At 41.1% G+C, this 26,716-nt stretch overlaps 1 protein-coding gene across 1 annotated transcript in view; it reads left to right on the forward strand.

The window, feature by feature from the left end:
- The window catches only part of SLC38A10 (solute carrier family 38 member 10), a gene marked incomplete in the record, with an annotated part of 1,157,663 nt that overhangs the window by 1,026,193 nt on the left and 104,754 nt on the right, over positions 1–26,716 (forward strand). The window contains 1 exon segment of the mRNA XM_044072422.1: positions 21,964–22,107. Within this exon segment, the coding sequence (XP_043928357.1) occupies positions 21,964–22,107 (144 nt within the window).

Here is a 26,716-nt window from a genome sequence, read left to right on the forward strand (position 1 = left end):
TCCGCTGTGGCTACCCCTAACCGGGAAAAGCCAAAAGACACAAACAAATCTACAACTTAAATTATACCAAATTAGATATAACATGAAAACATTGGGTAAGAATGTATATAACTTATCTGACAACAATGTAATATTTACAGAAATTTTAGTCAGTTTTTTAGAGAAATTAAAGATAGTTTAGTATAAACTAAAGAGGAAGTGCAATATGAAATAAGAGAACAAACAGGCTTATGGCATATTTAGAAAGAGACAGTCGGGGAGAAAAATTTATTAAATTAAAGAAGTGAATAAAGAACTGAGAAGTAAGGCAGTGTAAAATATGATTTGGTACTTGTTCATGTTTTGATCGTGTTTAGTATTTATTGCTGTTATTGTGGTCATTCAGTATACATGTTTTCTTTTTAACACTTTTCATTCACTAAAACATTACATAAATTCCTCATTTCTTGCCTTCCCTTAAGTTTCTCTCCTCTTCCTGAACAATGTCCTCCAGGGATTGTTCTCACTAATTCCATTTATCTGTATGTAATTTGCACCTTCCCTTTTCTAAAGATGCACCTCCAGTTCTTTTATTTCCTTTACAGTATTCAAACTTCCATTACAGTTGGCCTATATTTTTTCCCATTTTTCTAGTTATACTTAGTAAGGCCTTATTGTGTGTGTCAGCTCTTCAGATCCTACATCCCGGCTCAATTTAGCATTGGCTGTCTAGCTGAAGAAAAATAATCTTAAGTCTGTTTGTGTTACAGAAATACCTATACAAACACATCCCTGCAAAAAATTTAAACCTTCTGGACTTTGTTGCATATTTTAGAGCCCTATAGGCTTTTTCTCCATTATTCCTTTGTAATTTACATTTCTGTTCTTTTTTTTTTTTTTTTTTGCAGTCTTTTTCTTACCTCCTCTGACTGATTCTTATAGTTATGAAACAGTAAAATATAATATTCTCACCTTGCCATTTCTTCTTCCAAATAAATTAATTCATATGTATAGTAATTATCACTCACAATGTTTGCTGATAAATAAATATCACGTGACCTTTATGTAAGACTAAAGGGACTACAAACATTTTCACTGCTTGCATCTTGCCATCCATATCCATAATCAAGACCTTCCAGAGTTGTATTTATTTTGTATTGTCTTCTGTTTAGTCTTCTCCCACATATCCATAGCTGGCATAACAGAATCTTTTTTTTCCTATACCTAATTTATCTTATGTCCTTGTAAGTATGGGTACTGTTGAGATAATTCACACATGGATATGTAGTTTACAGTTCTAGAGTGTTTCATATTAATTTATTTTATATCCTGAAAAGACTTGAAACTGCCTGAAAATGCTCTACAACATCAAATGTCCTTTTTAGTTTTTATCAAGTACAACATAATATTGCCTTGATTACTGCACCAACTATGTCCTTGAATCTGTAAATCCCTTTCTTATTCATTTTTGGTAACAATTTTAAATAAAATCTAAGTAATGGAGGGGAAAGAGAACATCCTTGCCTGGTTTCTCTTTTCCAATACAGCTTGTCAGAGAGGAGCCCACTTACCTTAATTGTTTACTTCTGATCCATCATATGTCCTCCTCAATAAAATTTGTGAACTCCATACATGGATTACTAACCATACCCCTGATATAATCACCCTAACAGAGACATGGCTGAAACCACACATCCCTGATAGAGATATTCTTCCCCAGGTTATAATATACTTCACCTTAATTGCCATAAGAAAAAAGGGGTGGAGTTGCCATTGTCTGCTCCAATCATCTAAACCTTCTTGTCTTAAAGAACCAAACCCATCTTTCCCTCCAGCTGAAATCCTGGCAGCTAACTTTAAACTTAAAAACTACTCTGCCATCACTGTAGTAGCCATCTACATAACTCCAGGTGACAATATTCCTCTGCTGGAAAACTTTCTCTCATACCACTCTGAACACTCTCCAAATGAAACCATTCTCTTCAGTGATGTTAGTATAAATTGGCTAACTCTAAATGCCCCTAACTCTTCTTCTTAAATTAACCTAAATGGCTTTACACAATTAATATCAGAACCCACTCACTCCAACAATTCACATATCCCTAGTACTTTAATTGATTGGATACTTGTATCTGGCCCCTCCACATATCATAACCCAGGAAACCCTACCCTACTCCCTTAGTGATCACTTACCAATAAAAGTTCTTTGATTTACTCCCCACTTTACCAGACCACATAGATATATAACTTGTCATAAACTGTCTAACCTCTGCCCTGACACCTTTAAAACCTTCCTGTCAATAATTAACTGGAACCATCTTAGTGAACTTCCCCTTGACGAAGCAGTCCTATCATTCAGCTCTATGTTTCTTAACATACTCAATTCTCTTGCACCTCTGCACACAGTAAGAATAAAATCTAAAATATCCCCATGGGTCTCCAAGGCTTACCCGCACCCTAATGAGAAATAGAGGCAGTGTGTGGAAAACCTGGCTGAGAACAAGCTCCTGTCTGGCATGCAAAAGTACAAAGAACTTAGAAACCTGACAAAAAACACATTGCTAAAGACAAAAAGGATTTCTACTTCAACCTTTCTATAGCAATAAAATCTAATCCCAAAAAAGTTTGGAACTCAGTCAACCAAATACTGCAACCTGGCAACCCTTCCTCCCCTAATCCCCACCCAAATAGGACATCCGAAGAAACTGCCTCCATCTTTAACACCTTTATTGAATTCTTATCCAAGATGATTAACACCAACCGCTCTTCAACTAACAATTCTAACACCTCTGTTCCATCTTATACCTCTAAGTCCTCCAATACTTTTTCCTCACACCTGTACCCACTACTTACATTAAATCTCTACTCTCCAAATTAAAACCTTGCTCTACTTCAGCTGATAACATTCTCCCTACTTCCTTCAGCAAGCAGCTGATGCTCTTGCTTTCCCTGTATCCATCTTGATTAAGCGCTCTATCTCTGAATCAAAAGTTCCATCTATCTGGAAAGAATTTTACACTCTACCTATCCATAAAGGAGGTAACTTACAAGAAATCTCGGACTTCATACCCATAGCCATTCTGTCACCTCTCTGTAACGTACTTGAAAAATGCACACACAAGCAAAACTCTGCAACACCTGTTACAGGAAAACCTGCTCACTCCCACTCAACATGGATTCTGCCCTAAACACAGTTCAACCACTATTTTCCTGGCTCGAAATAACAACAGACTTGTCTTCTGCTTATTTCTTGACCTCCCAAAAGCCTTCAACACCATCTCTCACTCACCACACCTGACTAAACTGACTAACCTAAACTTCTCCCCTGCTACTGTCACTTGGTTTTCCAGCTATCTCACTGATAGACTACAATCAGTGAGATGGCTCTCTGCACTTTCCCCTTCTCTCCCTGTAAAAGTGGGCATTCCCCAAGGATCTGTATTGGGCCCATTACTATTTAATATTTTTACCAGTCTACTTTATACTCTTACAATATGCAGATGATTCTACAGTGTTCACTATCTCTGACCCTCCCTCCAATCTCCACTCTACTACTCAGGCTGCCTTTACATCAGTGGAAACCTGGCTCACCAATAACCAACTAATTCTGATCCCCCCTCCCAAAAAAATTCTTGCTCGTTCTCCCCAAAAATATCTTAACCATCTTAAAACTACCTTCTCTATACTGTCTCTCAATAGTACTCCAATATTAGCAGAACCTAGTATCAAACTCTTAGGTGTCACCATAGATGAGCAACTTAAATTTGACTTGCACATCAACAACTGTATCAGGAAGATTCATCAGAAACTAGGCCTTCTATACAGAAACAAAAAGTTTCTCACTTCCAAAGCTAAAGTAACCCTCTCTCATACCTACCTCCTACCCAGCCTACTGTACGGTTCTCAAATTCTCACAAACCTTAACGCCACACGCCTAGCCAAACTAGACTCTACCTATAACAAGGTAGCTAGATTCTCAGCACAACACACTTATAAAACCCGTCACTGTGTCTCACTTAAACTGGCTTGAACTACCTCACTTGCTTCTCCTCTCTCAGCTTCAGATTATCCACTCTATCCTATATCAAACTTTCTACTGTCCAAACATATCGCCTCTTATATCCCACTACTCTCCAATTAGATCACTCCACAGCTCTGACCAAGACCTACTACTTGTCTATAAATCCAAGACTAAAATTGGATGCAACCTCTATAGTTATCATCCTACCACTGAATGGAACAAGCTTCCACTACACATTAGATCACTAAATCAAATTAAACAATTCAAAGTAGCTTCTAAAGGACACTTAAAAACTCTCTGGTCCTGCCACTGTACTCACCCTCCATAAACTGCCTCTCAATCCCTAACTGCCCACTATCAGCCCACGATTCTTTCTTCTTCTACTCTCTTAACTGCTAACACCTTCTATCCCTCCTTACCAGTCCTACACCTGACACTTTTAAGCCACAACTTTTTATTCTTTAGTTCAGCTCTTCTCTCTCGTATATCTCCTCTATGTTTACACCTAATAGTAACTTAGGTTAAAATTAATTATTACTTCATGAATGTATGAATATGTTTTTACTTTCATTGTCATCTTTTAAACTGTGGCTTGTAAATAATTTTTAAGTGTTTAATTTTTGCTAACCTTTTTGAAAAATTGCTTCTGCAATTTTTTTACTGTGTAATGTATTGGAGTTTTCTCCCCGGGCCTCCGCTGAAAAAGGGCTGTTCAGCTGAGTCGGAATAACACGGACAACAAATGTAAAATAAATAAATAGTAAATAAATAACTCTATTATTCTACCCAGAAATACAGTAATCCCAGCTGAATCTATGAATCTTTTCTGTGCTTCATGTGTAACTAACAATAGCTGTTTTCTTACATTCCAGTTTATTCTGGATCATCTTTGTTCTGTTAGTGTTATCAAATGTTTGCTTTCCCTCCACATATTAGTCCTTATTTGTCAATTTTGGTAACATCTTTATCAATATTGTAGTTGATGTAAACATAAACACCTGTAATTCTGGTTTAAAATCAAAATGAGTTTGTATGATACCAGATCTGAAGGTCTTTACCTACTTTTGGTAATACTGCAGCAACTACTGTGAGGTGATTCCCAGCCTGGTCTTTTTCTTCCTTTGTTTTTGATTTTCACTTCCTTTTTCCAAACATCTTTCCTGTCATCCTGAAAGTATAATTACTAGCCAGTAAATGAGTTTTACCCAGATCTATAACTTTTAACTTTTTTTTTTTTTTTTTTTTTTAATATTTCTCAGTTTTCATGCTGGGAGAACTCTAATCAACATATTACTCAGTTGACCACCATCTTGGAAGTCCACCACTTGAGTACGTAGGCAAGTAACTCTGGAAAAACGAAGTCAGCTTAAACCCAGCAGCAAATTATGAGACTCCACAAGTTGTTGTTAGCGCTTTCATTCACTTTAATCTTCTGTGAACTTCCTCAGAAACAACTTCACCATCCATACACCTGTTTAAGTACTGTTCAATCACAATTAATTTACATACATAATTGATGGCAATGAATAAAATTTAAAGACATACCATAAAAAATTACTGAAAACTATATATAGTACATATGAACTCTTAAAACATCCTAAATAAATACTTCTCAAGTATATGTTTAACACTAATATAACTATATCATTTGAATATGTGATATCACAATAAAATTATGAATTCATTTCAGGAAACATCTCATATTTATAGTTTCATTGAGACCTGGAAATTTGTCAGCTCCTAAAAATATTTGCCAAAAGGACTCTTTACATTCTAATAAAAGTTTGAAATTACCACCAAATGTTACACTATTTACACTATCTAGAACAGCAAATGTAAACTTTTTAAATTCATTACAAATGATAGAATGCCTTGCTAATGCATTATTTGTGTCTTTTTCTTTATAGCCAAAATGTGTTCACTAATTCTGACTTTCAAGGCTCTTGTGGTCATTCCCACATAATAACTTGGACATGTTTGGCACTGAGCAAAATAAACAACCATAGTACTGTGACATGTAAAATACTGTTTTGACCAATGTGTTGTTCGTAAATGCTTAAAGTGTACAAAAGATGAATTAGTGATGTATCTACACTGTTTACAACAGTGGCAAGAAAAGGTGCCTTTAGTTTGTATGACACCCGTTCTATTTGTAGTACATCTGTTTTCCTTTTTCTCAAGTATACTTTTTAGATTAACTACTTTTTTGAAAGTGAACATTGGTTTAATGCCTAAAATGTTCGCTAAATCTTGGTTACCCAAGATAATCTTCCAGTTGTTTACAATAATGTCTTTAATAAGCCACATGTCATTAGAAATGGGTAGCAAAAAGGAACCACTAAATTCCTTATTGTTCTTAGTTGTTACTTCTGTGACCAGTGACCCTACTATTAAAATAGGCCTTGCTGTGGTCTCACGAAGAAATGTTACTTCTCTTTCTATTGTTTTTAACCATGCCAACTTATAACCTCTATTGGCAAAAAATCCCCTTAGATTATTTGTTTCACTCAGAAAAATCTCATTGTCAGATGTCAACTTGCTTAGACGAATGTCTTGACCCTTTATAACCCCTTTCTTCATGTGGTAAGGGTGTATACTGTTTTTGTGCAAATACTGATTTGCAAATGTAGGTTTTCTATATATGGAACTTGAAAATTTTTTAAGTACATTGTCATAACTTAAATGTAAATCCAAAAAATTGATGTTAGTTCCAAATTCACCAACAGTGAATGTTAGACAATTTGTAGTGTTGTTCAAATAATGAACAAAGTCATGAAATTCCTGTAAGGTACCATTCCATAGAAAAAACAGATAATCTATGTATCTGGTGTAAAAGATGATCTTGTCTTTGTAAATAGAATTTGCCACGAAAGTGTTTTCCCATTGTGCCATAGTCAGATTTGCATAGGCCGGAGCTACTCTTGCCCTCATTGCCACACCCGAAACTTGCCTATAAAATTTATCATTGAATTTGAAAAAGTTGTTTTGTAATACACATTCCATAAGACTACAAATGGTGTTAACCTTAATATTACTTAAATTTGTGTTAGCAACCAAATATTGTCTTAAATGTTCAATTCCAAATTCATGATCAATACAAGTGTATAAAGATTGTACATCCAAGGAAGCAAGAAATAATTCAGATGTCAGAGGTTGTAATTCTCTAAGCTGTTCCAATAGATGCCAAGAGTCTTTTAAATAATGTTTAGAACGTTGTACTATTGGATTCAAAAAAATCTGTTTGATCCCCCTTTTAGGCCAATTATCTCAGCCCCCAAATGTAAGACAGAAAATATCTCCATTTGGTTAGATTACACTTTGAATCCAATAGTACAACGTTCTAAATATTATTTAAAAGACTCTTGGCATCTATTGGAACAGCTTAGAGAATTACAACCTCTGACATCTGAATTCTTTCTTGCTTCCTTGGATGTACAATCTTTATACACTTGTATTGATCATGAATTTGGAATTGAACATTTAAGACAATATTTGGTTGCTAACACAAATTTAAGTAATATTAAGGTTAACACCATTTGTAGTCTTATGGAATGTGTATTACAAAACAACTTTTTCAAATTCAATGATAAATTTTATAGGCAAGTTTCGGTGGCAATGGGGCAAGGGTAGCTCCGCCTATGCAAATCTGACTATGGCACAATGGGAAAACACTTTCGTGGCAAATTCTATTTACAAAGACAAGATCATCTTTACACCAGATACATAGATGATCTGTTTTTTCTATGGAATGGTACCTTACAGGAATTTCATGACTTTGTTCATTATTTGAACAACACTACAAATTGTCTAACATTCACTGTTGGTGAATTTGGAACTAACATCAATTTTTTGGATTTACATTTATGTTATGACAATGTACTTAAAAAATTTTCAAGTTCCATATATAGAAAACCTACATTTGCAAATCAGTATTTGCACAAAAACAGTACACACCCTTACCACATGAAGAAAGGGGTTATAGAGGGTCAATACATTCATCTAAGCAGGTTGACATCTGACAATGAGATTTTTCTGAGTGAAACAAATAATCTAAGGGGATTTTTTGTCAATAGAGGTTATAAGTTGGCATGGTTAAAAACAATAGAAAGAGAAGTAACATTTCTTCGTGAGAACACAGCAAGGCCTATTTTAATAGTAGGGTCACTGGTCACAGAAGTAACAACTAAGAACAATAAGGAATTTAGTGGTTCCTTTTTGCTACCCATTTCTAATGAGATGTGGCTTATTAAAGACATTATTGTAAACAACTGAGAGATTATCTTGGTAACAAGATTTAGCTTAACATTTTAGGCATTAAACCAATGTTCACTTTCAAAAAGTAGTTAATCTAAAAAGTATACTTGAGAAAAAGGAAAACAGATGTACTACAAATAGAACGGGTGTCATACAAACTAAAGGCACCTTTTCTTGCCACTGTTGTAAACAGTGTAGATACATCACTAATTCATCCTTTGTACACTTTAAGCATTTAGTAACAACACATTGGTCAAAACAGTATTATACATGTCACAGTACTATGGTTGTTTATTTTGCTCAGTGCCAAACATGTCCAAGTTATTATGTGGGAATGACCACAAGAGCCTTGAAAGTCAGAATTAGTGAACACATTTTGGCTATAAAGAAAAAAGACACAAATAATGCATTAGCAAGGCATTCTATCATTTGTAATGAATTTAAAAGTTTACATTTGCTGTTCTAGATAGTGTAAATAGTGTAACATTTGGTGGTAATTTCAAACTTTTATTAGAATGTAAAGAGTCCTTTGGCAAATATTTTTAGGAGCTGACAAATTTCCAGGTCTCAATGAAACTATAAATATGAGATGTTTCCTGAAATGAATTCATAATTTTATTGTGATATCACATATTCAAATGATATAGTTATATTAGTGTTAAACATATACTTGAGAAGTATTTATTTAGGATGTTTTAAGAGTTCATATGTACTATATATAGTTTTCAGTAATTTTTTATGGTATGTCTTTAAATTTTATTCATTGCCATCAATTATGTATGTAAATTAATTGTGATTGAACAGTACTTAAACAGGTGTATGGATGGTGAAGTTGTTTCTGAGGAAGTTCACAGAAGATTAAAGTGAATGAAAGCGCTAAAAACAACTTGTGGAGTCTCATAATTTGCTGCTGGGTTTAAGCTGACTTCGTTTTTCCAGAGTTACTTGGTTGCAGTGTCTTTCTGTTCTTTGAGTACGTAGGTGTTACCCCTTTAGGTCCTGGTAAGTGTACCCCAACCACAACAAAGGTATTTCCTTTAGCTATAACTGTTTTCAAAAATCAGAAACACTGGAGACCCAGAATACAAGTTGATACCACCTGTGTTTGTAAGATTGTCAATGTATTCTGTAGCATTTCTGCTAAAGTTTCTCATAAGTCATTGTATCCTGAATGGCTCAGTACCTGTAATTTAAGAATTTCAGCCATGAATATCCTTCCTCAAGTGGTGGACTAGTTATTTAACAGATAATAGGTATAAGGTCAAGTGGAATGCCAGATCCTCTGCTGAATACATTTATTATAATAAAGTCTGACAAATTGCTGCTTCACAGGTAAACGCCCCTGCTCAGAGAAATATAAAAAAATTTGTAAAACAACCAAGTACTGAGCAGGAGTGACAGTGAGAAAATAACAGAAGATAACAATCCAAGATGTAAAATCCACGTAGTTTATTGCAGACAAGAACAAACGGATAAGCGCTTTCACTGTATCAGCTTCTTCAGATCCATGAAACAAACCTCCTAACACAAACTAGTTATATATTAAAAGCACACTAAGACAATTAAATAATTAACCTATCAAGAAGATGATCCAACACAAACCTCTATTTAAAGGCATAGCAAACTGCAAAGAACAGAAAAAAAGCTCACTACAAGAATATAAATGCATAAAATAACTTAAAACATCCGTAAAATGACTTTAAACACTCCATAGAATATATAAAAGATTTTCCAAAACACATAAACTAATACATGAAAAAATTTTATATATAAATACATAAAAAAACTTTGAGACATAAGGACATAATGTAGGCATTCGCATATAAGTAATTACAAATAGTCACTTTACATGCCTGTGCTGCCTTAGGCTAGGTTTTATGGATGCCCTTTCATTTAAACCCAGTCCCCTATCAGCCCTTAAAAGTGTTATCCAGTCACTCTCTTTTCCTTCAGTGTATATCCTAACATCACCACCCCTATGATTTGTGGTGATGACCTCTAACACTCTAAACAGAAACTTGTGGTCATGACCATACATGACCACGTGTTTAGCTAAAGCATTATGCAACGTACCCTTCCTAATGTGGTAATTATGCTCTCTCATCCTATCTTTGAGTTGGCGGTTGGTCTTACCCACGTCGAAAGAGGAACACAACTGACACACTGCCAAATAGACATGTACGGTCATACAATTCGCCTCCACTTTAGTATAAAAAACTCTTCTCAAATCAGGATGAAAAAACTCCACATTGGGCAAAAGTTGCAGTGACCACAGGGTCTGGTACATAACCTTTTTAGGATGTCTATCATGTCTTGGATAGCACAACATCCTTTTCAAGTTGTTCTTATTCCTAAAAAGAAAATGTGGAGCTTCACCTATGTTTCAGAATATTTAAAGGAGCATAGTGACTACTTGGATGTTAAGATTGACTTGATAACACACTTTCTAGAACTGGTTCTTGAAAATAACTTATTTATGTTCAGAGATGTTATTTACAGGCAATGTGATGGAGTAGCCATGGGCACACCTTGTGCGAACAGCTACGCTAACATATTTCTAGCCCATTGGGAGGAACATGTGTTGTTTTGTCAAACATTGTTCAGGGAGCATGTAGTATTTTATCAGCGGTTTGTGGATGACCTTTTTGTTTTATGGAAAGGGACATTGGCACAGTTGCAATCTATGTATACAATGATGAACAATCTAACCACCTTCCTCAGGTTTACTATGCATTTCTCTGAGCATAAGATTGAATTTTTGGATCTGTTTGTTGAAAGGTTACCAGATGATATTATCAACACAGGAGTTTTTCATAAGACCTGTCACTGTAACTCATTACTTATGAGAACGAGCATGCATCCACCGTTCATATTTAGGAATATTATGAAAGGACAGGCAATTAGGGCCTCAAGGTTAAACCCTATGGATATAGGGTTTACCAATGAATTAGATAACCTGACAAGGAGGTTAACAGAAAGGGGGTATAATGTGAACGAGGTCAACCACCATCTGGATGAAGTACACAATCTACGTTTGACTGTAGCCAGTCCTTATTTTGGACCCATATATCCTAGTGTTGCTGGGGATAAAAAGATTGATTGTTGTGTTAAGTTCTCCACAACTTTTTCATCAGATCAGTTTGAAATCAGGGAGATTGTCAGTAAGTTTTGGGATGTCCTGCAGGTCGATGATGACCTTAGGCAGATAGTAGGTGAAGCTCCACGTTTTCTTTTTAGGAATAAGAACAACTTGAAAAGGATGTTGTGCTATCCAAGACATGATAAACATCCTAAAAAGGTAGGATGTACCAGACCCTGTGGTCACTGCAACTTTTGCCCTTTTATAGACAGCAATGTGGAGTTTTTTCATCCTGATTTGCGAAGAGTTTTTTATACTAAAGTGGAGGCGAATTGTATGACCGTACATGTCGTCTATTTGGCAGTGTGTCAGTTGTGTTCCTCTTTCTACGTGGCTAAGACCAACCGCCCACTCAGAGATAGGATGAGAGAGCATAATTACCACATTAGGAAGGGTACATTGCATAATGCTTTAGCTAAACACGTGGTCATGCATGGTCATGACCACAAGTTTCTGTTTAGAGTGTTAGAGGTCATCACCCCAAATCATTGGGGTGGTGATGTTAGGATATACACTGAAGGAAATGAGAGTAACTGGATAACACTTTTAAGGGCTGATAGGGGACTGGGTTTAAATGAAAGGGCATCCATAAAACCTAGCCTAAGGCAGCGCAGGCATGTAAAGTGACTATTTGTAATTACTTATATGCGAATGCCTACATTATGTCCTTATGTCTCAAAGTTTTTTATGTATTTATATATAAAATTGTTTCATGTATTAGTTTGTGTTTTGGAAAATCTTTTATATATTCTATGGAGTGTTTAAAGTCATTTTACGGATGTTTTAAGTTATTTTATGCATTTATATTCTTGTAGTGAGCTTTTTTCCTGTTCTTTTTCTGTTCTTTGTAGTTTGCTATGCCTTTAAATAGAGGTTTGTGTTGGATCATCTTCTTGATAGGTTAATTATTTAATAGTCTTAGTGTGCTTTTAATATATAACTAGTTTGTGTTAGGAGGTTTGTTTCATGGATCTGAAGAAGCTGATACAGTGAAAGCGCTTATCCGTTTGTTCTTGTCTGCAATAAACTACGTGGATTTTACATCTTGGATTGTTATCTTCTGTTATTTTCTCACTCTCACTCCTGCTCAGTACTTGGTTGTTTTACAACATTTATTATAATGATAAGTCCCTTTCCAGGTCCACTTCTTTTCTGCATTAATGTCAACAACCTATCTTTATATTCGGTGTATTACAAACAGTTCTTTATGCAGATAATACCATCCATTTCTGCAGCAGGTTATCACACGGAGATGGACAAAATCAACTCCAGTTCAGATGGTCTGTCTCCATAGCACAGAGTGAAGGAGACCTGATTGCAGCCCAGTTAGTGTCATCAGCACTAGAAGAGTCAGGCAGGGAGGGAGGGGAGTAAAGTGTTGTGGCCTCCTGACCACTCTCAGTAGGTGGGGAGGGTTTCTTGTACTCAGAGACACACAGGTAAGGTGTGATTTCCCTGGTGAATACTGGGAGAACCATCTCTCATGCTTTGGAGTCAATGTGCAGGACTGCTCTAAGCTAATATCCCTTGCAGAAGTGAGGGAACACCCATCACAGACATCCTGTTGCATGACCCCTTCCCTTGACCAGACATGTATGTATGGGAACATGCAGCTAAAATATGCAAAAACCCTCAAACCACATTCTGTTGGTTGCCTAAATGATGGCCTGGCTCTGCCAGTTTTTCCCAGGGAGAAGGACAGAATGTATGAGTACTCTGGGTTTGGGCTGATGGTCAGCAAGCATCGATGACAGTTTTTTTTTTCACTTAATTTGTCCAGTCCAGAGTCACTCAGGTTGAAATTTCGCTTTCATAGTCTCAGTTACTGTTGCTGAAAATAACAAATCAGTCTCGTTCTTTTCATATCGCTGCTGCTCTGCTTACACTCCTGTCTTAGCGATTTTGATAAAGGTTGGAAGGTGAATAATCATGTTAAGTGTTCGCTGAGAAACCTCCTTAGGCATGAAAGACTGTTTAGCCTGTTCTTGTGAACGATCCTGTAAAGTGCTCTGCACTTGAGGACCTGTAGATTAAGAGAATTTTCTAGCTGAAGGGGCAGGCACTCAGAGTGTTTTTCAGGACAAAAAATTAAATGATAGTGAAGAATTTGGCTGAAAAGACTCTCAAGTTAGTTTTTCATTGAAGTTCAGATCCCACAGGCATAGGTCTCCTAAGATGCAAAACCTCTTTCTAGAACTGCTTGACTAAGGAGTGTGAGGACAAGGAAGGGTCCAGAGGCAGCCGTGCAGCAATGCCTAAAAGGTACTTTTTAATGAAAGCATGCAAAAGTCCCTTTTCCAGGACTTCTGGCACATACTGCAGGATCAGAGGTAGTTTGTGCTTGTGTGTGTGTGTGTGTGTGGGGGGGGGCCCTTTTGATGACCACCACAGAAAGAACCTTTTCCATTTAACTAAATATGATTTTTTGATGAAAGGCTTTCTGGTCTCTTCTAAGATGCTCATCACCTCCTCTGGTTGCTGATCCTTAACGTTACTTTGCTGAGAGAATCCTTGATGCCAGCCTCAGTCTTAAGTTGGAGTGCAGCAGAGTTCCTTTGCCCTTTAGTAGATGAGTGTGCTGCAGGAGCAGAAGAGAGCACTTTCTTGCCATTTATAGTGTCTGTAAAAGCCATGGTTTTCATGGTCTCATTTACCAGAGAACCACCAGTATGATTTTAGCCCCTTCCATTTTAATCATCTGAAACATCCTTCACAAAAGCAGTAGGGGTGGGAAAGCATACAGATGGTCTTCCTGTCACAGGATGTTTAAGGTATTCATTGTCCATGCCTTCATGCATGGGAATCTGAAACAAAATCTCTGAAGCTTGCTAATTTGTCATATGCAAAGACATCTGTCTCTGGTAAACCTGATCCCAGCATATGGGATCTAGTTTGCATTCATCGTTATTGACACTGGATGTTATGTGATCCTATCTCGCCTACATTCTGTACTGATGGGCTCGGAGCCGATCCCTCGGCTCCGACTCGGCACGCTATGCTATAGAGCGAAGCCTCTTATTGGCTGAGCTATTCTCTATCCCAGGATGCACCACCACTAATCCCCCAGATCTCGTTTGCCGCTTACAAGCTAGGACGTGGTCTCAAACTTGGCTGAGCTAAGTACTGTTTTTTTTCTAAAGTTTCCTGTCAGGAAATTCCTTATTCTTACCCAAAAGCTGTTTTAACAGCTATTGTTGTTGTATGCATGTGTTTTGGTACTGTTTTTTGTGGTAAATTGTGTGTTTGTTTAAGGGAAAGGTTTCCCGTTTAAGTTAGAGGGGCCTTCCCCTATTCTTCAGCTAGTTTCTCTTATTTTTTCAAGGAGGTCAAGTACCTGTTTAAGTTAGAGGGTCTTGGCCCTCCTTTTTAGTGTTTTCTGAGATTGTCTTGTATCGTTTTAAAAAAAAAAAAAAAAAATTTTTTGTATTGTGGTAAAATCTTTGTTCTGACTAGATAGTGCTTCTTTCCACTGTTTTAGTGATTTTTGATAGGCATTATGTCAAAAGAACATAGACCTTCAGGGTTCAAAAAGTGCACGAGGTGCGGTTATAAGATGTCTATAACCGATGACCACTCCTCGTGCGTATATTGTTTAGGCGCCAAGCACCTACAAGAGTCCTGTAGCGTGTGTCACGCCTTTTCATCTAGAGTCCTCCAAGAGAGGAAGAATAAATTAATATTGAAAGGGCTGATTAAACCCTCCTTCGAGGAGGCCTTATCTTCCTCTTCCTCTCCTACTAAGAAGAAGAAAGTGTCGGCTCCGACCAGCCCGTCGGAACCAACTGCCAAGAAACCTAGGCAGGCTTCTCCATCGGCTCCACGGACTTCTGAGCTGAGGGCGGAACGGTCTGCCTCGATGCCCCCAGTCTCGACTCCTCTGGTTTCGGAGCCGGGGACTGGGGCATTGAGAGGCGGGTCACCTTCATCGGCTCCACTGATTTTGGAGCTGATGAGAGTTGCCGGCTCAGACTCTTCCCCTTCGGCGCCGAAGCCCTCCTCGGCACCGAGGGAAATTGTTTTGGGATCTCCCTCGGAACCGATATTGGTCGAGTCCATTCGGAGCCGGTCCCCCAGTCCTTTGGAGCCGATGGAGAAGTCGGTTCGGACCCGATCGGTTTCATCTAGATCCTCCAAGATGTCTGATTCGGACATCGACAGGGTGCTCCTAAGACTTTTTCAGTCTCCTGTGTTCCAAAAGTTAGTTTCGGCTCCAGCGCCGATGGCCCACCCTGTAGTTATGGTTCCTCCTCCAACAGCCTTGGCACCATTGGAGGCGGTGCTGCTGGAGCCGATGGAGGTTTTCGGGTCGGCCCCGACCCTTACTCCAACCCCTCTCGAGTCGGAGTTCGGTACGTGGACCTCCTCTGTCGGCCCCGGGGGGATGCTTCGGGACTGATGTTTTCGGTCCCAAGCCTTCCTCTCGGTGCGTCTGCTGCGGGGGTACCGTCTACTGTTGTGGCCACGGAGGTTGGACCTTCCCAGGATTCTGGTGGTCCGGCCTTCAGGGCCATGAGGAGTGCGTTAGCCAAATCTTCTTTGGCTACCTCCACGGTCTCACCAGCACCTTCCCTGCATATGGAGACTGGGTCTTTGGCAGTCCCCCTGTCCTTAGACAGCGGAGCCCCGGGGCCTGAGGTCACCCCCACTGGGGTTTCCCCCCCTCCTGGAGGTCCCTCTGAAGCTTCTTCAGAGGAACCCCCAAGGAAAAGATCGTGCAAGAGGAAGCACGTTGACTCCCTCGATGAGTCTCTCACGTCAGACACTGATCTTGATGATGCAGAGGGGTCCCCTAAGTCGTCCTCAGATGATGTCTCCTTTGCAGACATCCTGGAAGCCCTCAAACAATGAGGTGGCTGGCACTCCAAACCCCCTTCTGCTGACGAGTCGGTGTTCCTTAAGGCCTTCGGGGCTCAGCCCTCTGCCTCCTGGGTGTCTCCGCCCTTCGACGAGCTCCTAGATTTGATCTGTCGAAGGGCGTGGGAACACCCAGACTCTGTGGAACCGGTGCCTGCTCACCCAAATAAGTTCCTGTCAGCACCCCCGGAGAAGGAGTTTTTGACGAAAGGTGTGGCTGTAGATGCCTTGGTGGTGGCATCTGCTACCCAACAAGATGTAGCAGAGGCTTCGACGTCCGTCCATCCTCCTAATAAGGAGTCTAGGAGCATGGATCGGTACGGTAAGCGCACCCTTAGTTCAGCGGCCTTTACCTTAAGATCCCTGAACTATTTAACGCACTTCACCAGGTTTCAGAGGGATCTGATCAAGGAGCTTTCAGATACCCTCTTGGGTAACCTACCTGAGCAGCTGGCCCAGACGGTTGGCTCTCGGTTGGCTACGCTGTCATCTATATCAAACTCGTCCATGAGGCTCATTTCATATGCGGCCGAGGGGGCGAGTAGAGCGGTGGGTACAGGCATTGCTCTACGGAGGCAAGCCTGGCTCCGCCTGTGTCATTTTGCGGAAGCCTTCAAGTCTTCCTTTGCCGACGCTCCCTTTAATGGGTCCTCTTTGTTTGGACCCAAGGTAAAGGACACACTGACCCGCTACGAGCAAGAAGGTAAGACTTTGACTGCTGTAGGGGCAAGATTTTCCACTCCCTTTCGGCCTTACCCCAAGGCTAAAAGAGGAGGGAAAATGTGGTTCCGTAGATCTCAGAAGTCTTATCCCTCACAGCAGGACGATCCCCCTTCTAGAGGCAGAGGAGGGGGAAATTCTTCTGGAAGACGCCGTCCCAGAGGCGGCAGAGGCCCCCGCAACACTGGAGACCGCGAGTCCTTTCGTGGCTCTTCAGCCTTTCACAATCCCTGAGGGATTGCCTGACTGTGCAGCTCCGGAGCCAGTCGGGGGTCGTTTTTTGAGGCACCTAAAAGCCTGGGAAGGTATCACTCAGGACCGATGGGTGCTTCGAATTATCGCCGGAGGTTACGCCATTCCCTTTTCTCACTTCCCACCTCCGTCCAAGAAAATCCCAGACCCGCCACCCAGTCAACGGGAAATTGCAGCCTTAGAAGTCTCAAAGCTGCTTCAAAAAGGAGTCATCCAACCGGTCCCCGCAGACCAGATCGGATTAGGGACTTACTCAAGATTCTTTTTGGTGCCAAAAAAGACCGGGGACTTGAGGCCCATTTTGGATCTCAGCATTCTAAATTGTTCAGTCAAAAAGTCCAAGTTCCGAATGGTCACCCTACAATCCATTCTCCCACTGCTGGAGAAAGGTGTTTGGATGTGCTCCATAGATCTCAAGGACGCCTATTACCACATCATGGTACATCAGGCGTCCAGGAGACATCTGCGCTTCAGCCTAGGAGACTCATTTTTAGTTCCGCGCGCTGCCCTTTGGTCTCACCACAGCCCCCAGGGTGTTCACCAAATGTTTGGCGGTCGTGACTGCTCACCTGAGAAGTCTAGGATTCCAGGTGTTTCCGTATCTAGACGACTGGCTCCTAACTGCCACCTCCAGGCGTCTACTATTGCAGAACCTACAAGCCACAATATCACTGGGCACTTCCCTTGGAATCACCTTCAATTGGCCAAAATCTGTGTTGCTGCCATCTCAACGCATAAGATTCATCGGAGTAGAGATAGACTCAAACCGAATGTGGGTCTATCTTCCTACAGAAAGGATACAAACCATACAGGCTCAAGTTCGAGCCTTACTTCTCAGATCCAAAGCCCCAGCCAGAATGGTCCTGCAGCTATTGGGATCTATGTCCACCACGGTTCTTCTAGTTCCCCTAGCAAGGTTGCACATGAGAATTCTCCAGTGGCTTCTTTCAACACAGTGGTCCTTTCAGGATCTCCCTCTCAGTCACCTCATATGGATCACAGAAACCTGCAAACGGGACCTTTGCTGGTGGCTGGTGCCCTCCAATCTGGATCAGGGACGACCGTTTGTTCCACCTCCTCCTGTGGCCACTTTGACTACGGACGCCTCCCAGATGGGGTGGGGGGGGCATTCCCTGGGCAGGTCAGTCCAAGGCAAATGGCATTCGGAAGAGAGCCTCCTACATATCAACATTTTAGAAATGAGGGCGGTGTTTCGGTCCCTACAAGCCCTTCACGATTACCTCCCTCAGGGCGTAATTGCCATTCACTCCGACAACATGTCAGTAGTCTGGTACCTGAACAAGCAGGGAGGGACCAGATCCTACCCCCTTTGCAGAGAGGCCATGAGAGTTTGGGAATGGGCAGTCTCGACCAAATGATTCCTAGTGGCGACTCACATCCCTGGCAAGTCCAATGTGATAGCCGACAGACTGAGCAGAACTATCCTCTCTCCTCACGAGTGGTCTCTGAACAATACAGTTGCAACTCAGATTTTCAGCAAATGGGGAATTCCTTGTTGCGACCTCTTCGCAACCCCACTGAACGCAAAGTGCAAAAAGTTCTTCTCCCTCATTCCGGCTCCGGGGGAGAGCACTATGGACGCACTAGCCCATCCTTGGCCCACCGGCTTGCTATACGCTTTTCCCCCAGTTCCCCTCCTTCCCAGAGTGATCCAAAAGGAGTCTCACTTGGGGAGCAAAATGATCTTAGTTGCTCCTTACTGGCCTCGCCAGGTATGGTTCCCCTATCTTCGGAAATATGCATTGGACGGTCCATGGTTCCTGGATCAGATCCCGGACCTATTAGTTCATCAGTCGGGACTACTCCACCAGTCCCTCCACACCTTGAAATTAACAGCTTGGCTCCTCCTCTTCCGACTATAGTCAGGAATCATACCTTAGACCCGGAAGTCATACATATCTTATCTTCGGCCCACAAGTCTGCCACTAAGAAATTGTATACTAGCAAATGGAAGAGATTTGCTATTTGGGCTCAACTCCGGGGTCTGGATCCCATCACTATTCCTGTATCGGAAGTCCTGAAATTTCTAACTTCCCTATTCAATCAAGGTTCTTCAGTCTCTACCATCAAGGTGCAATTGGCAGCTATTTCCAATTTTCATGAATCTATAAACCCACCTTTAATGAGCAACAGATTGTGTAAGACCTTCATGAAAGGTGCTGTGCTTTTACGACCTCCGATTTCTCATCCTGCTCCTCCATGGGATCTCGATGTGATGTTACGTGCCTTAACTTCCTCCCCCTTTGAACCGGCAGCAACATGTGATTTGAAATTTCTATCGTGGAAAACTGCCTTTCTGGTCGTGATTACTTCTGCCAGAAGGGTTTCAGAGCTTCAAGCTTTGTCTGTAAAACCTCCGTACCTGGTCTTTCACAAAGATAGAGTATCTCTCAGGCCAAATCCATCCTTTGTCCCTAAAGTTTGTTCCAGTTTTTGTCTACAACAGTCATTAGAACTTCCAGTTTTCTTTCCAAAGTACTCAAACAAAGCGGAATACATATTCCACACATTAGATGTCCACAGGCAATTGCGTTTTTATTTAGATAGGACCAAACAAACAAGGAAAACAGATCAATTGTTTGTGTCCTTTTCGGATAATAAATTGGGCAAAGCCATCACAAAGGTCACTATTGACAAATGGATCAGGAACTGTATTAGTCAAGCTTATTCCTCTTCTAATAAAGAGCTTACGACCTCTGTCAAAGCTCACTCTACAAGAGCTATGGCTACATCAATAGCATTCCATTCTAAGCTTGCCATTAGTGACATTTGTGCTGCGGCTACGTGGTCTTCCCCACACACTTTCATTTCCCACTACAAATTGGATGTGGCATCTCGGGGGCAAGCTTCATTTGGTTCCACAGTGCTCAGGAGTGTTTTCCAGTGAGCCACCCAGGGTTTAGGTGCTAGGGACGCTGTCCCATCAGTACAGAATGTAGGCGAGATAGGATCACATAACATCTTTTAGTTATGTACTTACCATAACTTTAGATGTTTGGGATCCATCTCTACATTCTAATAACCCACCCTCCTTCCCCCTTCCTTGGAGATCAGAAGAGATCGGACGGTCCGAATCCTATTGTTTCATCTTGAAACATCTGGCAATGTTATATAAACAAGTTATGTATGTGTGCATGAATGCGGACAAACAAGATCTGGGGGATTAGTGGTGGTGCATCCTGGGATAGAGAATAGCTCAGCCAATAAGAGGCTTCGCTCTATAGCATAGCGTGCCGAGTCGGAGCCGAGGGATCAGCTCCGAGCCCATCAGTACAGAATGTAGGCGAGATGGATCCCAAACATCTAAAGTTATGGTAAGTACATAACTAAAAGTTCTGTTGAATTTGTCTTCCATCATGTTATAGGCTGTGGTTATATAAGAGGTCTGGAGCTGCAATCCCAGCTAGGTAGCCAGCTTGCACAGAAGAATGACTGTATCCTTGACTGTGCAAACTATGCAGCCATTCAAAAAGCTGTCTTTACTAGGCTAGTCTGTATCTGATGTTTTCTTAATTTCCCTGCATACTACTCATGCATATGTACTTTGTATTATGTGTAATATATGCATGATTGCACTTCACTTGGACATTCATTCATTTGCTCAACCAAGTGAACTGTGTAATGGTTTTGTAGAACATTCAATTTAGCAAGTGTGAGTGTTGTCAGTGCATGTAAATGGTTCAGTTTTTGGGGTGGGAGTGTATGTACAAGTGTTTTTGGGTTTGGGTTAAAGCAAGGGTTAAGTTAGGGGATAGTTTTAGTGTTGTACATGTGTGATTATGTATAGCAAGTATGTCCAAGTGTTATATTTAGTATTACTGTTAGAAAATGGAGTTTTCTAAGGTAATGTGTAGGGCTGGGTTTAGGGGCATGTTTTGGGCTAGCACACGTGTGCTAAACCTAACATCCTGCACCTGATCACACATGTACACACACGCTTTTCTTTTTGCATATGCACGATTCTTTGTATGTCTTGTTTTGTGTCTTTTGAGGCTTTTTACCTTCCCCAGGCTAAACTGAAAATGGATGACAACTTAGCCAGCAAAATAGACACAAATACACAAACCTGAATATTTGCCTTGTTACAGATGTATGTGTCTTTAGAAAGAAACAGATGCATGTTACCTCCTGACTGTTAGGACTTTAGTGTCACTTATGAAATGAAGAGGCACAGTTCCATTATTGAACCTTCAAGCATTTCTTTAAATCATCATATCACTTCCTTTGCTTCTTTTTCTTTAACCATCTTGTTACACAGTTACGTTTTGTGAATAAACTTCAGTAATAATGCTGAAAGCTTTACTGAAATACATACAGGCAATGCTCATTAGTCTTCCCTGATACGCCTTCCAGAGTTTCAGTATTTGAAATTAGTCTAACATAATCTCCCATATGGAAATGTGCTGGTAGTAGTAGTAGTACTGCTGTATATGCATCATTGCTTCACAGGTCTGCAACATGGTCATATTTCTTGAGCAGTGATCTTGTTTACGTCATTTTTGCACTAAAGGAGACATATAGGGCAACATCAGTTTGCGAAGTACATGTATTCTGTGAGACAGAAGGTGAAATCTGAATGTCTAACCTGGAGTTAAGAGTCAGAGTACAGACAGGTATTAGAATCCTAACATTCCTCAAAGGAAAATGATTGTTTGTATATTTATTTGTGTTTTGTTCTTGTATTTTCCTTTTGAGTAATGCAATTATTTTCACTTTTAAACAGAAGCTGGCAAAGCAGAGATGCTGGATCATGCCGTTTTACTCCAGGTTATTAAGGAACAACAAGAACAGCAAAAGCGGCTCTTAGATCAACAGGAAAAACTCTTAGCTGTGATACAGGAACAGCACAAGGAAATTCATCAACAAGGTAAGAGTTGGTGTTATTCCTCCTTCTTTGTGTACCTAGATTCCTCTTCCTAGAGTTACCTTGCCAGTAGAACGTTTGTTAGTAGTTGCAGTACCACATTTCCTGTATAGTATGTTTTAGCAAGAGGTTCTGCTTCATGCAGGAAGATGCTGGCCATGTGCCATGGAACTAGGGCTAAAATAAGACAAAACCTATGTCAGTAATCTTTTGTCCTCAGTGAAGGAGGAACAAATGGGGCAATGCAGGCAGCAGGAGAAAAAAAAAGGCACACAAAACAAGATACAGCTCCAAGTCTTGATGTTCATCGTGTTTAACTGTTGCAGTCATGACTGTAGGGTTCTCCCCTGCCGGCAGGCAGCCCTCGGTCGGCCAGAATCCCAAAGTCTGGGTCCGGCGTCGGCTGTTCAACCATGCTCCCTGACGTCAGAGCGCCAGGAGTACAAAGCCGACAGCCGACGCCATCTTCTCCAGTTTTTCTTTCCGTGTGGTGATAGCAGTTCGCAAGTGCCGGTCGGCTGACTCCTGACGAATTTTACTGATATACTTCGGTCCGAAGACTTTCTTCTCCACTCAAAGCTAAGTACCCCGTTGGGGAAACTTTTTTCTTGCTCCACTCCGATGTCAGAAAAAGTTAATAATTGTATTTCATGTGGGAAGCAAATACCTCATAAGGATTTTCATTCTTACTGTATTCCTTGCTTGGGCCCTGACCACGATGTAGCTAGTTGTCGGTTTTGTGCTAGATTCAATCAACGTACAATTAAGCGAAGATACGATTTTGCTTTTCATTACTTCGGTAGGTGCTTTAACTACAAAATGTCATTGGATACGGTCCCGGCTACCGGAGTTCACAAACGTTGCAAGGATAAAGACAGGCCTCCGAGGTCCAAATCTGATGATAACGCACAAGCGGAGCCAGCTTCAGGTTCGGCCGTCGTCAGTGAGGCGCTTTTGCAGCCCCTGTCGTCGGCCATTTCAGAACCGATGGCCGAAACGGACTCTCATGAGGAGCCAACCAGGCCTTTAAATATTTCTGTTGCAGGACCTTCGGACAGTGCTCCTTCGGATGGGTCCGGAGCCGCTGTGCAGGTACCGGCTTCCGAAGGAGTTTTCAGGCCTACTCAGCTACTAATAAAGGCAAAGCCAAAGACAAAGGCAAAGACTCCTTCAAAGTCAAAGACTTCAACACAGGCCTCTTCTGAACCGGCTCCCAAGTCACAGAAACAGTTACTCAAGATGGTGGAGGATTTAATTACTATGATTAGGGGTTCTCATCCCCCTCCAGACAAAAGGCCAAGGCAGGATGTTTCTTATGATTCCTCTGATCAGGCTTCTGTTTCCTCAGTTTCTTCTTCTGATCAGGAGTATTCTTTCCCTCCTTATGAGGATTCTGATGCTGAAGAATCCATTCCTTCTGCTTCTCCCCCTGAGGATTTCTCTTTTGGGGAAACTTTGCATGAAATGAGGGAACATTTCCATTGGGAAGGACAGGAGTTTTCGGAATCCAAGAAAAGACTGAGGGAATTTCTTCTTCTTCCCCAACATAGACCCCTGCCTATTCCTCCTGTTTTGGATATTGTGGATGATGCCTTTTCGGAGGCTAACTTAACCCCTGACTCTTTTCCTCCTGCTCCTGTTAAGCCTGATAGATATTACAGGGTTCCTGATTCCCATCAGTTTTTATACAAGAACCCTTCTGCTGACCCTGAAACCATTTCTCAGGGTCCTAAGGGAGTTAAGGCCACTTCTGCCAAAAATCCCATTCCTACTGAAAAGGATTCTCGATCCTTAGAAAGATGGGGCAAAAAGGTGTACACTTCTGCTACTTTGTCCATTAGGGCTTTAAACTGTCAGTTTCATATGTTTAAATGCCAGCAATTTCTATTGTCTGTCTTAAAACAAAAGCTTACTTCCATTTCTGCCTGTGCAGATGATAAGGAATTACATGACTTATTGCATGCCACTGAACAGGTTGGGAAGCATAGTTTACACTGTGGATTTGATGCCTTGGAGGCTTCTTGTAGGGCTGCGGCCTCTGGCACAGTCATTAGAAGGCATGCATGGCTAAAGGAACAAAATTTACCTGAACAAGTAAAGGCTAAATTATTGGATGCTCCTGTTCAGCATAATGTTTTGTTTGGATCAAAAGCTGAAGAGGTGATTAAAAAGATGGAGGATAAGGCGAATTCCATGCAAACAGTTAAAGATTTCTTACAAGTACAACCTCCTAGATTTAGCAGGAATTGGCCTTCATAAAATTGGTCCTTTCCCACTTCTGACAGGCCTCAGAGGGGTAGATATAGACGTTCCAGAGGGAGGCCTCAAACACAAGCTGCTTATAGACCAAGACAGTGGACTGCTTCCACCCCTAGGGGAGGAGAGGACAGGTCACAATCTCAAAGGAAACAAACTCAATGACTCCCTCTGTTGGGCTACAGGAACTTCTTGTCTGGAAGCCCCTCTCGGAGGAAAACTCTCTCTTTTTTATCAAAATTGGACTCATATAACCCAAGACAAATGGGTTTTGGATGTGGTTTTAAGAGGTTACAAATTCCATTTTCATACCTTGCCAAGGCCAAGCAGATGGCCAGACCTTCCAAAACATCAATGGACGGAGGCCTTAAACCAGGTGGAAGCTCTTTTGTCTATGAATGCCATAGAACTAGTTCCTCTTTCAGAGATGGGAAAAGGTTTTTATTCAAGGCTTTTTCTAGTCCCAAGGAAGCAAAACTCATGGAGACCCATTCTGGATATGTCGGTCTTGAACACCTTTCTAGAGATTCCAAAATTCAAGATGCTTACTCTACAGCAGCTACTTCCAGTGCTGTCCAAAATGCATGGATGGTAACTTTGGATTTAAAGGAGGCATATTTACACATTCCCATCAGGCAGGATCGCAGAAAATACCTCAGGTTCAAAGCCAGATCGAGGCACTTTCAATTCTCTGCGCTGCCCTTTGGATCATCTACTGCGCCCAGGGTCTTCACCAAATGCCTGGCTCCAGTAGTAGCTTACTGCAAACTCAAGGGAATTCAAATTTACCCTTATCTGGACGATTGTCTAATTCAGGCAGACAGCAAGGATGTCTTACTCCAGCATCTAGAATTTGTACAGAACCTCCTCAAGTTCCTGGGATTCTCTGTAAACATAAAAAAGTCAAATTTGACACCATCTCAACAGATAACTTTTCTGGGTGCACTTCTAAACACTACAACCCAGATGGCATTTCTGACATCCAAAAAACAGTTACAGCTGGCTTCAACTTTCAGAACCTTGGCATCTTTAACCCATCTATCTGCAAGGAAATTCCTGCAGGCTTTGGGTTACATGGCCTCCTGCATCCTTCTCGTACCATATTGCGAGACTACACATGAGGAAAATACAGTGGTACCTAAAAAGTGTATGGTCTCAGCATTGCCACAGTTTGGACATACTGATCTCCGTCCTTCCTTGCCTTCAAAAGGAATTTCTTTGGTGGTCCAGGGCATGTGCTCTAAACAAAGGGAAGCCCTTCCGTCTGCCTCCTGCCTCTCAGATTCTAACCACGGGCGCCTTGGATTATGCTTGGGGAGCCCATTTTCAGGGCAATTGTTTGCAGGGCCTTTGGACAAAGGATCAGAAGCACCTGCATATCAATCTAAAGGAAATGTTAGCCGTTCAGAAAGCTCTATTGGCCTTCAGGAATCTTCTACAACCAGGACAACTGTTAATACGGACAGACAACACCACAGTTATGTGGTACATAAACAAGCAAGGGGGATCTCATTCCTACCCCCTTTGCAGACTAGTCATGGATCTATGGAACACAGCTCTAGCTTGCAATCTGGATCTTCAAGCTCAGTTTCTACCAGGAAAACAAAACTTCCTGGTAGACAGTCTGAGTAGAAATCTTTCGGATCCACACGAGTGGATGATGGACACCACAATATTCAGGATGATAACAGCAGTCTGGGGATGTCCTCACATAGACCTCTTTGCATCCCATCTCAATCATCAACTACAGACTTTTTGCACCAGGTCTTTCCACAGAGAAGCTTGGAAAGTGGACGCCCTGTCATTCAGTTGGAGGAACCTCTCGGGATATGCCTTTCCGCCTCTTCCTCTTCTTCCACGGGTTTTATTGAAGATAAAACAGGACAAGCCCAAGATGATAATCTTGTTGGCTCCAAATTGGCCTCGGCAGTTTTGGTATCCAACTCTAAAAAACCTATGCCTGGAGCCCCCTTGGGTTTTACCTCAGTCTCCGAACCTTCTGTCTCAACATCAGGGTCAGGTTCTACACTCCCATGTCAGAACTCTCAGCCTGGCGGCCTGGTTAATCCAGGGCCTTTGATTTCTTCTTTACTGCCCAAGCAGGTTATGGATGTCATTTTAGAAGCCAGATGTCCTAGCACTAGAAAATCTTATGCAGGAAAATGGAAAAGATTTTGTTCCTGGATGCAGGCTCAGGATTCTGATCCTCTTCTTCCTAACATTACTTTAATTTTACTTTACTTGACAGATCTCTTACATAAGGGTCTCTCTTTCTCTTCCATTAAGATACATGCCTCTGCTATTTCTGCTCATTATAATACAGACCCTTCCATCTTTTCCCACCAACTCATGCGAC

The sequence above is a fragment of the Protopterus annectens genome, chromosome 5.part0 (assembly GCF_019279795.1).
Source record: "Protopterus annectens isolate FY-2018-M chromosome 5.part0, PAN1.0, whole genome shotgun sequence".
In the NCBI taxonomy this organism is placed as follows: Eukaryota; Metazoa; Chordata; order Ceratodontiformes; family Protopteridae; genus Protopterus; species Protopterus annectens.